Source organism: Thermobia domestica, chromosome 7 (genome assembly GCF_964235325.1).
Source record: "Thermobia domestica chromosome 7, izTheDome1.hap1.1, whole genome shotgun sequence".
Classification (NCBI taxonomy): Eukaryota; Metazoa; Arthropoda; class Insecta; order Zygentoma; family Lepismatidae; genus Thermobia; species Thermobia domestica.
In genome coordinates, this window is record NC_137460.1 from 161,487,156 (window position 1) to 161,504,419 (window position 17,264).

General features: G+C 34.9%; 1 protein-coding gene across 1 annotated transcript in view; it reads left to right on the top strand.

The window, feature by feature from the left end:
- The window catches only part of Atg5 (autophagy protein 5), a gene marked incomplete in the record, with an annotated part of 79,305 nt that extends 67,469 nt beyond the window's left edge, over window positions 1-11,836 (top strand). Inside the window, 1 exon segment of the mRNA XM_081765513.1 lies at window positions 11,517-11,836. Within this exon segment, the coding sequence (XP_081621639.1) occupies window positions 11,517-11,626 (110 nt within the window).
- Window positions 11,837-17,264: the final 5,428 nt, after the last annotated feature.

Below are 17,264 nucleotides of genomic sequence, written 5' to 3' on the forward strand. Positions count from 1 at the left end.
TAATAATAATAATAATAATAATAATAAATATCCACCCTAAATTCCCCTGAAAAATTCATGTACTTTCCGCCTTATAGTTTCCAGGGTAAAATTGTCATAAATGTCGACACCAGGCCGGTAGCCAGCCCAAAAATGTAGGGGGGCCCGGCCGAAGTTAAGGGGGGCCCGATCTAACCATATTATAGTTTATCACCATATTATAGTACATTTGCAAGCCTACCGTGAAAATTTTAGGTGGCCAGCGAAAATTTAGCGGGCGCCCCCCTAGACTCCCCCTGGATACGGGCCTGGTCGACACGTGTCATTTGCTTTTCACTTTTTCTGTATTTGCGTGGGGTTTCTAATCTACCGTTGTTCATTAAATGCTACTTTCTTATATCATATACAGTAGATTTCGCAACGAGAGTGGCCGCAGCAGTTTTATCCACAGCCTCCCGTACGGAAGTTTTTCTTCCCCCTTCCTGTTCTTGTGAGCGGAAATACGAATAAACGTTAAGAATAATTTGTCGCTCTCCACTTTTAAGAATACGCTTTTTTTTTTTTTTTTTTTTGCCCTCCAATCCTATAACATTCGGGTGACGGCACAGATGTTGATGGTTCCATTATTTACAATTAACTATTTACAAAAAGCAATACTATATACAAGAAGCATAAAAGGGGGATGACACACAAACACGAACGCAAACACACACACACACACACAGCAAATCTTGAGACGATACATAAATATACACACACAATCACACGACGACAATAACTTAAACTCTGCAAATAGAACTTCCGCACTAAAAACAATAAATAATGTATATATACAGTACAATTGATATATTTACATAAATATTACTAAATATTTTCCACAGATATACCGCTACGCAAAGTAACGAGGCAATAGATCGTTTTCTCTAGAACAGTAAAGTGGCTCTTTAGCGGTCGTGGACGTTTGGCAACAAAGGTTGACATCCTCTCACTGGGGGTGGATGAGTTGTAGTGTTGCTTACTCCTCTTCTTGAGATCCTCGTACCTATGACCAATGAATCGAACTGTGGGAGCCCCAAATGAATACAAGAAAAGATAAAATTCTACTGTTCTTACTCATTTGGAATCGTATAATCAATTCCAATATTTGAAAACAACGCTAACGATAAGTTTATTACTCTCATAGCGCTAAATGAAATTCATATGGCAAATTCTTCATAAGACAGCAATTCTCATGATAAGCATGCCACGAGGGAATACACTCTAAGGGAAAATTCGTTTGTTAGGTTTTTAAACGTCTTTACCCAACAGCGAGACTATATAGAGAATGGACTGACAGGTTAAAGTGGGAATCCGCGGGCCGGACTCGGGCCTACAAAGCATATATCACTTGTCGGGCCGTAAATTTTTAAATATACAATAATATTTCTCGGGCCTTTTGGGGCCTAACTTTGTAAATGTACTGTACAACAATATTTATTGGACGTTTGGACCATTCTTTCTTAAGAACTTTTAAAACAGAACTGCAAAATTAAACTTCTAATTGCTGTAAATAAAAAAAAATACAATTTTGAGTAAATTATAAAGTTTATGTAATTCGGGTTTATTTCGGGCTCATTTGATTAACACATGAGCTCGGGCCTAAATACTAAAACATATTTTGGACTCGGGTCGGACCTCACATTATAAACTCACGAGCCGGGCCGGGCTCGGGCTAAAAATTTCGGCCCGTGCAGACCTCTACCACGTGCATCGAAGGCGAGTGCTCTGAAGTAACGAGGGTTCCCTTAGATGAGTTATTTTATTTCCTTATTTAAAAATGGCAGAGTTACGAAATGACATTTTCTTTCACTCAACCTTTCCACAATTTTTATTTATTTATTTATTTTACAAATTCATTCTCAAAGTAAACAATGATTTTTCACCAGGGGGGAATGGACACATAAGAGAAACAAGAGAACATGTTATAAATGTAAAACTATATAAAGAGGAAAAGAGAAAATAATTAAAGAAATACGCCTCTTTCATATATAAAGTTTGTGCTGTGAAACATCGTGTTGACGTTGACTTCAGTAAAAATCTTGATTTGAAGATGTCCGAATCAAAAAGCACTTGAGCATCAGACAAAACTTTTCAAGAGCAGAAAAGAAAGCTACACGTGGAATCAATGCTTTCTTATGTAAACGCGATAGTGTAGACGCGTTTTTCGAACTGAAAGAACATTTTCATAACAAAAAGGACTTGATAAAAATAATAAGACTTGAACAGCAAGGTGGTATTTCCTTTGAAGAGGGTATTAGCCAATAAGTATCTCTAAGAAATTTTAATTTAGAAAATAGGTAAGTAGGTTTATTAGATTTAAATTATTTTGTATAAAATGATAAGAGCGTGAATACGAAGACACTATTCTTGCTGTGGATAACAGTGGATCTCGGAGCAAAAGGTTTCTTTATAAAGTGCGAAAAGTTCTGCAGAAAAATAACAAGAACATTCTCACGACAAAATCCCTTATCTGCTGAAAACCTGAAAACACGTGCAAAAAGGGGGGAAAAAACGCATGGAAAGTCCAGGTGCATACTAATAATGAAACTATAAATGGAGTACAAATTAATTTTTCGTTGCTCAGTTGGTATAGCGGGCTCCCCCGAGTGCTCGCGGGATCGATTCCCGCCAGGAGCACACTTTGAATGGAGTGGTTCGGATTCCACTTTCAACTGTAGGTCCATGTCTCTATATAGCCCCGCTGTTGAAAAATGACGTAAAACCCTTAACAATTTCACATTTTAGCTGGTATAGCATTGGCTTAGCACTCGGAAGATCATGGAATTAAATCACGCGCCAGGACATCATGCATGAGGTTTTACTCACTCAGTCAATGGATTTATCTTGTGTCATTCATTCTGCACCCTTTGAAACCACATGTCTCCGAAAAGTTAAATAATTTTAACTTCTTCGTCATAATTTGAAAAGACGCGGAGAATAAGTGCTCTAAATTTGTCTGAGCTCTTAGTATTTAAGAATGTGCTGAACGAAAAGTCAACCAGATGTTTTCCTCAGTAGTGGATATTGAGACAATCATGTTAGTCAACAGAAGGAGATGCAAAGCATTGTGTTAAAAAAAAAAGGCCAAACAAAATAAGAAACACATTTCCTTCAGCGTTCTATTTTCTGTAAAATGTTTTCTAACAAGCTTACTACACGAAGGGTATTCTTGAGCAAATTTATTAAATATAAAGTAATTGTACAGACTTGTACAAACTTCGAAAGAGCAGGTCCGCTGACACCCATGGAAATGGAATCGACAACACTGAGAGATTTTTGCCATGCCATTTTGATTTTCTCTTTGTCCGTAATTAAAACCCGTTTCCTAGTATTTATAGTTGAGTATAAATAAACATAATATTAATTTTGTAAATGATTTTTTTTAAAACGCTCTCATTAATTACAAGATAATTAATAATTAATCACTAATTAAAGTTTTTTTTTTCTTTTCGGCCCAAGGAAGGAAATTCAAAGCACCAACCCTGCAGGAAACGATTAATTACTTTTAATGTATACGATAAAATAATTTGCAAAGCTTCATTTACCAATAATCACGCTATATTTTAATTCTTTGATCCCCTAAAAATTCTATTAATTCAATTAAATATTAAGTGACTGTGTGTAACTGATGATTTGTAAATTATTTTATCCTATAGATGAAGAGTAACTTAGTCATTATTTGCAGGGTTGGTTGGCTGAATTTCCTTCGTTGGGATTCAAAGTAAAAAGTTAAATTATTAATTAATTATAAATTATCTTGCAATTATTTAGCATATTTTAAAAAAATCAATTACAAAAACCATAATATTATGTACCTTCTTATTTGCAACTATAAATACTAGAAAATATGTTTTAATTACGGAAAAGAAAAAAGAAAAATGGCAAGGCAACAATTCCCTTAATTTACGTATTTATTATTTTCAATAATAGAAGGTTAATCAATAATATCCTTAATCTATTTAGAAATTATTGTGTCACAAACATATAAGTTTTCGAAAACTCATATGATAATTGATAGCGAACGGAAGATGACTTGGAAGAAAAGTTGCTGAATTGGATACACTGTCGTTAAACAGCGCTGGGATCTTCAGCGAGTCCTTTGCCAGTAGCAGACGAAAACCGAAGTGCTCGGATCAAAAGGTGGTCACAAGAATAGTTTTCGCATCATTCAATAGATCAATCTTCGGCTTCGAAATTATATGATTCATTGTGCTCTCTCCTAACAATAGTGAATATAAACGGCTACAGAGTCTAGCTTGTATGTGTGCATGAAACAATCAGTAGTGAATCGCAATGGAAAGAAATGTGTTCCTTAATTTGAAAGGAGTATTGAGATTATTGTGCGATAATAAGTAATTCCGAGGCATGTAATTCTTCATTTGGAATCACTTAAACCCAAATATCACATTTTCGTGCTTATCCGAGGATAGTTAAGTGTTCAAATTGTCTTATGAATCTTGGGCCATGTTAGGTCATTCTGAAAATCGTTATAAGATTAATTTCATTATCGGGTACATTAAATAAGTAAATTCGTGTTACTGTATTAGGCATATTCATTAGTATGGGACACGTTACATTTCCGGTGATGTATTATGTGTATTTGACTGACATCACTATTAATAAGTGTGGAATCGAATGGTTACATGCTCTTCATCAGAATCCAGCGGCGGCGTGCAACCGGATATTTTTTAATACTAAAAATATTTTTAAATACTAAAGATAAAGTATTAAAGTAGTGTATCAGTAAACAATATGGTTGTGCAACCGGATATTTTTTAATACTAAAGATAAAGTATTTAAGTAGTGTATCAGTAAACATAAACCTTTGCTCATGAGCACAAGACAGTATTGATGGATTTCTTTAAAAAATCAATTTAAAAAATTGAAAGAGAGAGAGAGATTTACATTTCCAGTTGCAACGAGCATTGTCACTGGAAGCAGTAACATTGAGCATATGGCAGCGAGCTCATATCTCTTAACATGGGGAAATGGATTTATTCTTGCATCGTTGCTATCTTCCCTTACTGTATACTTCCAGTTGCACCTTGAACGGCAACTGGTATATAATCAGCTTCTGTAATAGTAACGAATTCCTCCGCTTGGCAGCGCTCAATTGATAGGGAGAGTGAGTTATTGAAGCTTGGAAGGAAGAAGTTATTCACAAAACACAAACTCGCAAAGAACAAATTCGCGTCAGGTGGTAGTAGAGTTTCTTACAGACATAATATTGTGGGAGTTTTGCCCTCCCAAAGTTGGATAGCGTTCCCCCCGAAGCTAAGAAAATTGAATTGCTATTCAGTCTAGCCCCTTTTGATACTGTTCCCGGACAAGTTTCTGAAAGGAAGTAGTAGTAAAAAAAAATAAATAAATAAAATAAAATAAAATAAAGTAATTAAATAAAATAAAAGCAGTGGTGTAACTGTAGGACCAATAATGCAAGCGGGCTTGATATGGTGTAATGGCCCACAGACTGTATCTTTTTCTGATTGAGAGAAGCGAGATTATGTTCTACATGGTCTTATAGTAAAGTCTTAAGCGTAGACACCGAAAAAAAGGGGCCAATACACCCCTGGATTTTCGAAAGGGGTTCGGTTCTCTGAAATTCATGCTCAAACATTTTAGATTTGCTTACCCACTCACTACAGTAATTAATATATTTACTATATAGTTAGCAGAGTTATGAAGTAAGTCTCAATAATTATTGTATTACATGCAGGGGTAAAAGTAAGGGGGAAACGGCGGGTATGTCATAAACCCACTTCCAAAAAAATATATATCGCGCCCCTCCACTTTCTAAAAAAAAATACAATGGGCAAAGATAGGCACAGGGAACCTCATTCATTCCCTTACCTTTTCAGATCCACTTTTACCACTGATTACATGAAGAAAATTGCATCAAGGTATGTATATTCGATGCTTCCCGCTGTATCGGTCTTTTCCCCCTCCCCAACTTGCGGGTGGGGAAAAATCCTGCGAGCGTTTGTTGTTTTAAATGTTCATTATGATTAAAACAGAGGAATTATCAAAATATAAAAGAATTCCGTATTTTAATTTTATGCTCATCTTGGTGCAGTTTTTAGGAATGTTTACTGCCTCAAGAACTGTCTAGTATCGGTTCTCTTTCAAGCAAGATGTTTTTTATATTGTCATATTACCAGCCATGAAATCAGGAGATTCCAACATGGGACACCAGGAAATATGTCTAATGAAAAACTGAAGTATAAATGCAGTCAACGGGACTTAATATTTATGATACTTCTTCCCACTCCACCCAGTTAAGTAATTTGTAATTAATCTCTCATCAGTATTTTTATGGCTATATGCTTAGGAGATGATGAGAATGAATAAAATGTTGGAATGAAGAAAGTGAAAGGAAACAGGGCAATCCCAAGAAAACACACGTACACGGTGTTCGTTCAACACAAAACCCACTTGACGCAGCCTGGGATCGAACTAGGGACCCCAAGTAATTTAGAATCTAGGAAATAATTTATGCCACTGAGAGAATAATAATCTTACTATGCACAGAAGTATACCTATTTTTTGTGTGCTTAAAAGGTTGCTTGATTTTGTTTTCACAAAATTTCTCCAATTTAAAACATCGTTATGGTTAAGAACTGAAATAAAGAAGACTCAATAGTCAAACATACATGTAATATGATGTACAGAATGAATAGTAAACCAAATCAAATCAAACGAACGTTGATAATAGCAGAAATAACTAGTGCTTACAGTCATAGTTCGTTCCTTTTTCTACTTTGAAATATACTCCTACCACTCCCGAAAGAGACATTCTATATTCAGGGTATTTTCAGCATCAAATTCAGTGATTTCGATTTTACGGTTAATTTCCATTGACTGAAAACTAAAAAATCATTCCAAATATTAGTCTAATATTTAGTAAATCATGTCTCAAAGGAGAAAAAGTCCTACCACTCGTCTAATATCTAGCTCGTGCACATGATCCCGTGTTCGATTTCCGGCGGAGAGCATGAAAGATTAATCTCAAAATCACTTACTTTCATTAATAATCTGTCTTCTTTAGCCTAATTTGCTGGAATGTTAAACTATTTTGTTTTCATTTTCGAAGGAAAGAAATCTTAGATTTCATGCTTCTTTATTGTAGAACAACAGGCAAAAATTGGTCTTTATTGTAGAACAACAGGCTGAAATGGACCTTTTGTCCCTTATATTCATACATCGCACCATGCGTTTTTCCGAGTACGAGAAACCGTGCTGCTGAAGATCCTTAACGCTTCCGACATCACGCCAAAGGATTCCGTGTTCACTACTATCAAGGCTTACCGTTTGCCTACTTTGGACCAATCATAAAGTCAGAGCATATCTCAAAATTCGGTTGATGGCATTTCTGGGAATTTCACCTTGCAGGGAATAATCTGTACACCCATTGAACATTAATGAAATATGCATTTTGGGATTGCCTATGCGTGACTTCCTTTATGCTGATAAGGAGCACCATCCACAGTCTCTCGAATTCGAAATAGGGCCTCTTGAATTTTTTTTTTCTCGCGATTTTGTACAGCGGGGGACACTTCTGGATGGTACACCTTAGCCGTAAATCTCCATATGGCTGTACCATTTAGAAGTGTCCCCCGCTGTACAACCCTAGCTCTCAACCTATGTACTTTTCACCATAGGTCCATATGAACTTTATCTCTTACTTTGATGTGAGGAATCACCTCTTAAAGTTTGTCGGTATAGTTCATTAACACCCTGTGTATATTCGATTTATCTTTTGTTCAATAACGAGTACAGAAGCTTTGTATACAACAAAGTAATAAATGCATCAGACTCATCGAGAGAAATTGACCAGTTAGGATCATCTAAAATTCGACGGGTCTTAACATCTGTACACTTCTTTATATTTCGCAGTAATTTATCGATTACGATCAGTCTGAATGCACTTGTACAAACATCATCCATATTACACGTAAGGAGTGATGTAGGGCCTGGTTTGATACGAACTATATTATGTTTATGTACTTTTCTGCATGTCTTGTTGTTTACATCCACTACCGTCCACACAGTCTGATCCGGAGGCACTTCACTAGACCTACCACTAATTTGAGTAGAAATCCCTTGCTCAGATTCTTCACTGCAATCATTATCAGTAGAATGAGAATCGGTATATCGGGTATCTTTGTAATCACTACTTGAAAAATCTTCTTTGACAAAGAATGTAACGTCTTCCTTCTCAATCCAGCTGTTACTGTCTTCATCACCAGAAGCACTATCATCAATATTCTGTAACTGTGCTACAAACTCTGCGCTATAAGCCGTTTACTATCTGAAGACTCCATCATTCGCAAACAGTGAAACAAATTCTTCAAAACAACCACCACAAATCAATGGTTGTTCACAATTGTTTCAGAGGCATCTATATCACACCTTGATGAAAAAGTATAAACAAGAATTAAAAAGTCATTCCTTTTCCAGGGTAAAATAAATAGGAAGTGAACTTTGTAGTGGACAAACACCACCTGGGTGGGTTCTCTCAGGTTCTCCCGTTTCCTCCCACTTTGTCCATTACAGCATTCCATTCATTTCTCATCATCACCTTTTCCTTTAGCCTAGCCGGCATAACGTAGAAAGTAAAACTGACAAAGTTTATTTTCATTTTCAAAATAAACAGCCAGGTGTCAAAATGACCCCCGTGGTAGTTCTAGGTAAATCTTCATTTTTAAAGAAAACCAAAAATAATTGAAATATGATATTTAGGCTATAATCACACTGATTAAAAAGAGAAAAAGTGGTGCTACATGTTTAGTGTATAGAGGATGATGAATGATGTTGAGGGGTCAAAATGACCCCTTTGGTAGTTCCTGTGTTAATTACATCAAAATTTTGGGTGGATAGATGTTGATCAGAATTCATTTAAATGCTGTGCTATATTTGTCTTTTGTGATGTACACTTTTGTTTCATAGTGTATCGTGCTTCTTAGGTATTTTATTCAAATTAGGCCTCCAGTGGCCGTTGCGTATATCAATAGTGCTGATGCTGTAAATAGGACCTGTTTATCAATCCGGAGTTCTAACACATGTTCTATTGTAGGAGTTCTTTAGCGTTAGTTTTTTTTAACGTTTTCGGCCAAAGTTTTGACCGTTTTTTGTATGTGATATATTTTGGATTAAGTTTACAGGATAATACACTATGCTATAAACAAAAACTGCAAGGCTTGAAAAGACATTCAGCCACCTTTGAGATTTAGAAATAAGTTATTCCTTATTTTGCGTAAACAAAGGTGTAATTTTTTTTCTAAGCCCATAAAACCATTAGTTTTTAAGTGGAATACAAGTTATATACACTAAATGAAAGCTTGAGTTTTCTTCATTTACATTCAATCACCCCGACGGGTTTATGTTTACCAGTAATGGTTTTAATCATTTTGCAACCAATTATCTCCAAGGGGGTAATTGGGTGGAAATCAGACCAACAACAATAAAACTGTTGCAGCGTCAAAAGTAAAGATGTCGAAAGCTTACCACTACCACAGTAGGTATAGAAGAACCTGCAACATACATTCAGTTCTTAAAAACTAAAAAAAAAAAAAAAAAAACACCTGTGAGTAAAAAAAGATTAAAAACAAACATACCTCCCAATTCCTCCCTTCTACCATATGTTTTATTATGACAGATAATACGAATGTATAGAAATGATATAATACCTATCCTATTTACTCCTACTTTTTGACCAAAAATGACTTTTTATTATCTTTTTTTTTAATCATTACAGTTCGCTTGAATCTGTTCATTATCATAATATTTGAAAAGGGCCAATGAAATTAGATTATAATTATTCAAAAAATGGAATAAAAGCAGACAGGAGTCTCATAGGCTTCATCTTGAGGCAAATATGTAATCTTTTGTTGGATTTTAAAATAAAGGAAACATGGGCTTTGAAAACTATACGTACACACCCAGTTCCATGCAGACTGCTTAATAATTCAGTCTGTATCCCATAGGAAATAGATTGCTGATTAAAAATCGAATTCGCGGTTGTTTTTAGCTTTTCTGATTGTGTGCTAACACCTGTCCTGATATTTGATTTTAGACACAGCTGTAAAAATGAATTATGAAACACTCAGTCAGCAATCAGTAACCAATCAGTTGGTTAGCTCTTTAAGCAATGAACATCTTGAACATTCATCCTAATATTGATCAGCAGTTCATTTTCAACATCATGTTTTAAGAAAAGATTTGCGCCCTTCGGTATTTCATATACAAGCCAAAACTAGATCAATAGTTAGTAGTAGGTTACCATTCACCTTCCGTCATGACAGAGTAACCCTCGTTCTAGAAGGAAGAAAAGATAATTTCTAATGCGTGCTTTTAGTTAATGCTTTGTCAATTTGAGTGAGCCCCTATTGTGTCAGTGACTACAGGACATGAACAACTGTGCAGGAATTTGGAGACATACTACCAACAGCCAGTCATTTGGTGTTTGCCCATGGGTCAAATCTGTGTGGTGTGCACATGAGCTGACTAGTGGAATGAAACAATTCGTCACCCTTTTATTTAAGAAAATACTCATTTTACATTCACTAATTGCGTAAGCCCAGAATCACGCTAAATAAAATATAAATTATTTACATTTTTCATTTTTCTAATTTTAAGGTTTATCAATTACTTTTTTCCTCTTAATTTTAGTTTTTGTCTTAGATTAAATCATAACCCAGTGACGTTCTGACAGCTTACTAGTTTGTGGCTCCAGCCTTTGACTTTACTTTTGAGCTTATTACGCCCTTGTGTGCTACATTACAATGTTGGCTTTGTAACTACCCAGTATGTATTTTTTTTTTTTTTTTTTTTTTTTTAATTAGCGTTTGGTTTAAATAGATAAGTACGAACTTCTAAAAGTGTACTTGACAAATATAAGATAAATACAACAAAGAACATCAGGAAAAAAGAAGAAAAAACACTGGAATTCGAAAATATTAAAAGCGAATATTGGACAACTCAATTGAGATGTATACTAAGACTAAGAGCTATGTGCTTTTGGTGTGTCTATATTGAATGAGGTCTTTAACCATCCATATTACTTTCCCATGCATTGCTGTTTGTAGAATACCATGGAATAAGTAATAAAATGTAATTGAATATTTTGAACAGAAAACTGTAAATTAAAAGAAAATAATCATTAAATAAATCATTAGTAAAATATAATATTTCGAACAAAAGCTGCAAATTAAAGAAATTTCTGCCGGTGCTTCCGTTCATCTGTGTTACCAAACTGTAAATTCACGTATGGTATCAAAGTTAAGAGAACTATAAATCAAATCCACTTGCCCGAATAGTATCCTCTTGCGGGCTATTATGCTATACATTGATGATTAAATTCGTACATTAATTTACTTACGAACGATGTCTGTTAACAAATATTGATGTACTGTATAGAATATTCCTTTTTTATCTCTTGTATTGGTACTCTGTAAGTAATATTTTTAATAAAACTAAATTTTCTTGGTATTTTGTTCCAGTTCGTGTGGTAATTCATGGGATTGAGCCTCCGTTGGAGATGCCTCTACAATGGATGAGTGAACATCTCAGTTATCCAGACAACTTTCTACATTTTTGCATTCAGACGTAAAACATAAGAATAGAAGTTCGTGCAATGAGTTTTAACTGCGGCTTGTTTTTTTATGATTTCTGTTGGAGCAAATGATGTGATAAAGTAAACATGCAAACTGTGATATCCTTGTATGTGTGTGTATAGAAAAATATTCACAATGATGTACAGTAATTAATTTTTATGAATGTGCATACTTAATATACAGAAAGCTAATATTATTAAAAATTTTACACGCCTTTCATTCCGAATATGTTCCATAGAAGTGGGTTTCCGGTACTTTCACACAGTATTTTAATACCGTAAACGTTACGAAGTAGCGGCTTCAATCAACATTTCAAATACAGAATCCACTATTATATATATAATAAAGTTTTGTGAACCAGATTTTTTTCCCCGTGATGTTCCACGGCGATAAAACTCGCTAGCTCGGAAAAGATCCAGATGTGAAACTCGACTTAGTCGCTTCTTTTCTTGATTAATCTCGAGTTCCAAAGTAATTGGTCGCAAAGCAGGAAAATACGAGTTTAATTTCTTTCTTTCTAATTTGTCTAATTTCATCTCTTTGTCTAATTTCAGTTGCCAAATCAGTATTGCTGTTTTAAGTAGTCATATGAAATAAAGATGTGAAAACATTCTCCACCTACTTTCGGCATCATTTGAAGGGGTAATTTGGATAAGGGCGTATCGACCTATTTCCGGTAAAATTATATAAATATTCTGCAAGTTTGAGCATGTCCGTATGTGTCTAGATGGTGTTAAGGTAATATCTCTGCTCCGTGGCGAACGCGTCTCCAAAAATAATGTGTAAATACGTTGGCTAATTGGATAAGGGCGTTTGCTTTTCTGCTCTCCTGAAAAATTGAAGAATTGCTAGTTATGCCCTTATCCAAATTTACCCCTCATTTATGATACTGATCAGAAAAACCTAGAAAAAGCCTGGAATTCAGTCAGATATGCGGACATTTTTTTTTTCCAAAATTACCATTTTATGCAATTAATTTTGCTAAATTTTCAAGAAATTGCACGAAGAAAATTAATTTTAAATCCATAGAATAGAAAACAAAAAATTTCTACAACCTAAAAAAACTTCAATCTAAACATACTATTTTTGTTATTTATAGTATTATTGTAAAGAGCAAAAGTATAAAAGTAACCTGGGTAGCTAGGATTGCTTTTTTTCAGTTGAAGGACTTCTGAATATTACTTTAGATCAAGCCTAGCCTGATTGTACTTTAAAAACTTAAAAATGTGAATCTGGAATATTTTTATTCCGTAAAACATGATTTCCTATTTTTATTTTGCTAGTCATTCATTCTTGGTAGGAAATATGTACAGGGTATTAATGAACTATGCCAACAAACTGTAAGAAATGATTCCTTACATCAAAATAAGGGAAAAAGTCATAAGGACCTGTTGGGAGAAGTGCAGGGTTACAGAGTTAGAGCCGTCTAAAATCATGGAAAAGCCAAATTTTAACACGCGTTAGGCTCAAATTGGAGAAACCGTAGGGTGGTGGTCCATATCGGCGTAAAGAAAGTCACACATACGCCATCCAAAAATGCATATTTCAGCAACATGCAATGGACGCTCAAGGAGTCTTCTACAGGAGTCCTAGGTATGCTTCTAAGAGAATTCTCAAGTATTCTCTGACTGCAAGATGGGTCCGAAGTAGGTAAAAGGTAATGTGGAGTGAATACCTTGATAGCAGTGAATGTGGAATACTTCGGCGAGAAGTCGGAAATATTAGGGAACGCCAGCACGACGGTTCCTCGTGTTCGGAATAGCACGTGCTGGGATGTTATGTTTCACGCTTATACCTGAAAAAAACGTGAAATATACCATGACAAATTTAATAGAAGCACACGTTATTCCTAGTCGTTAGTCCAACACTAACCATAAAAGACATCGTGACATTAACTGCAGAATTTATTGGTGTATCTGTTTAGTGTTAATGATGCTCGAGGTGAAAGATATATATATATATATATATATATATATAAAAGGCACTGTCAACTCACGGGAAGAAACATCGACGTGAGAAACCAGTATTGGAACGTCAGTAGAAAAGTTCATCAATCTTATGTGACAAATGAACCACTGACAATCAATAAAGTGCTATCCGCCGTAAACTGATACAGATTTACCTAATTTCAAAAGAAGAAGTTTTTATAATTACCGTGTGAAATCGGGTTCGAATTTGTCCGCAGAAATCGAAAACAAATAATTATTGATATAATACTCTAGAGTAGGGAATACCTATGCAAAATTTGTTCCTACAGGCAACAAGGTCAAAAATAATTATTACCTTGATGAGATCTGAGTCAACGAAGGTCACACAACAACGAAAGTGTGGGTTGACTCAGATGTAAAAGATCGAAAGCAAGTGTTCCTTTCAGGCTTGAGCACCGGGTTGAAAACTCTACAGGAAAGGGCAAGCGACTGATTTTCGTACATATTGGAAGTGAAAATTATTTTTTGGAAGGAGGGTGGAGGGGTCTTGCTTTTTGAATCCTACAAAATTGGGGGGATTATCATGATGAGATGACAGATAATGTGTTCAGCAATTGGTTTCGAAAAATTTCACCGAAGCTCGAACCCAAGAGTGGGATTGTCACGGACAATGCGCCGTATCGCACTGTAAAATCAAAGCGCATTCCAAACAGATCATGCATCAAAAACGATATCACTGAATGGATGGAAAATAGACATACAATACACAAAGGACATGATAAAAGACGAGCTAATTCAGGTGATAAACGCAGCAAATGTAAAATTAAAATATAATAAATATATTATTAAGAGTATGGCAGAAAACACTGGCCACATTATTTTAAGACTCCCTCCCTACCACTATTTACTTAACCCAATTGAGTTGAAGTCAGGTCAAAGGTTATGTTAGAAGTAACAATATTGTTCAACTATTCTAATATGTCACAATACTGACCTAAAACTATTCCTGTGGCGATCAAAATTCTTCTGAAATATATCATTTTAGCAATTCAGTAAATTTATTTTCAGACACGATAATACTAGTGTACACATATAACATTTCTGGTTAATGAAGTTTCTAAAAAAAATAGTATATACAAAAATACTAATACATTTAGAGAAACATCATTTTAGCATGTAATCAGCAAGCTGCGTAAAATGGTATAAACTTTAAACCATTGTACTGATCATAAGAGAATCGTGCTCGAAATATTGACAATTATTTGAAGAATTTTGATCGCCATATGAATACTTTCAGGTCAATATCGTGACAAATTAATTTTGATCGCCATATGAATACTTTCAGGTCAATATCGTGACAAATTAATTCGCGTCCCTCATGACCCATTAGCAATTCCAATAGTTGTTCGAGTTTCTTTTTCTAAGTGAAATGGAAAGGAATCTTGAAGTTTAACATACCACGAATATGCACTTCGAATAGTGAATGGTAATAGCATACATGGTGTAACAAAACAAATGGGTGAAAATGAGAGTTGCAAGAAAATTCTCTCACATAATCAGGGTTGGCAAAAACCATGGTTTTTATTGAAAAAAAATGTTTTTTTTTTTGTTGTTGTTGTTTAAACCAGTTTTTTTTTGTTTGTTTGTTTGTTTAAATAATTTGCTCTATATATTTACGTCACATATGGCAGAAAAAAAGTTTGTTTCGCCGGATTATGCTGGAAGGAGTGACATAAGCTTAAGGCGGAATCCAAACTGCTTCTCGGCTTGCATCCGAGAGAAATTGTCCTCCATTTGAAGTTGAAACCGGGAGTAACTGGCCACCAACACGATACATCTGCTGACTCACTCACGAAGGACTCCTGATAAAAATACGTTATACTGATCTTTACATACTTCTTAATATAAATGTCAAGAGTCAATTCAGAAGGACAAAAAATAAACAGTTGCACAAGTGAAACCATTAAACAGAATTACATATGGACAATTTCAAAATACTGCAGAGTAGAGAAGTAATAATTTAGTCCAAGTTAGTTCACCACGACTTCTATTAATCCAAGTTAAAGAAATACAACGACTTAATTTGCATATCAGTAAGAAAAGTGAATAAAAATACGAATTATTTGAGTCCACTTTGGCTCTGACCCATTTATACATAAATAGATGCCTAAGATACTTTTGATTTCAATAAATGCCTCTCGTGGGGTTTGTATGACCTCCCCCCCAAAAGTACGGCATTTTGATATATTTTATCAATAGTAAACATTATTAAAACGAAACAATATTTAGAACTTTTCTTTGATTGCAATTGCATAACAATAATAACAAATTGTAAAAAAATCACAAAAGAAACATTCATAAACTTGTATAAAAAAGTTGCTTTTGTAGTAATCTCTTTGAGTAATGAATGAGGAATTTAGGTCTGAATATAATATGAATAATATTCGGGAGTGAAACGTGATAACCCACAAATGTATGTTCATCAAGATTTTACGAATATTTACACTTTTACGAACATTTTTCGTTTTTTGGTTTAAACCTTTTAACAGCTGGTTTAAACCAGCCAACCCTGCACAAAGTGCTTGAGAGGATGTTAATCCTTCACAACATTTACATAGTATGACCTAGCATATACGCCAAAAAAGATCACTCTAGCACTGAGCTATCATAAATCCCTGTTTTTATTTCTTTCTTAAGTTCATACTATTGGATGTCGGTTTCTACTGATGTAATTTTCATTTTAAACCGTTCGGGATACACATTGAGTCATCGCCATTTGATTGAGTAATGGTACTTTTTATTTGCTTGTAGCAGTTAAATGCAACTTTCATCGAAGTTCAAAGGATATTCTTGGTTAGTTGGAGTTTAGCGTCCCTTTACAGCATAGAGGTTATATGGGCATGGAACCTATAGTTTGAGGTGGATTCCGAATCGTCGTAATGCGTTCAAATTCCTTCTCCCACCGGAAATCGAACCCTGACCCCCTGCACCGGAGACTCAAGCTAGTTGCTTGGCAAGTGAGGACATTGCCCTTCAACCTATGCAGCCACATACAGTTTTATATGAATTCTCCATCATGTTTAAAGCATTTGAATAGCGATTTGTCATAAACTTCGATCCATCCATGCCTATTTCCATTCAACTTTATTTCCCAGAATTTCAATTTCCTGCGCAGCCACAGTAATTCGGAGCAGTATACAAATATTTCTGGACAGAGCAAGTTATGTCTCACACAGAAACATGCCTCCTCGGTTCTATGACTAGTGGTTTTGCAGGTGTTTAGTTCCAAAGATTACTTTTCTAATTTTCCGAAAACCTCTTGCTCTTAAAAGAAGCGATATTCGCTCAATGTTTATTTTAACATTTCTTTGCTTCTTTCCATGAGCTGTTACCCTGTAAATGTATCGTCATTGTCATGGAAACAACATACAACAAAATAATATAAGCCCCATGTCTGAGCCAGTCTTGTGTTAGTGCTATTAGTTAATAATGAGCGGATTCACATGCTTATTCTCCGGGTTGCCTACTTTCTATCCGGATCTCCATAATAAAGTTATTTCTTCAGAAATTTGGTCAATAGTCTTTTGGCGATCGTTATTACGAGGGAGGATCAAATGAAAACCTTAAAAATTTATTATAAATTTCAAATGTTGTGCTATTACTTTGAAAGTTGGCAGTATTGTTTTTAACAGCATTCTCTTTCTTC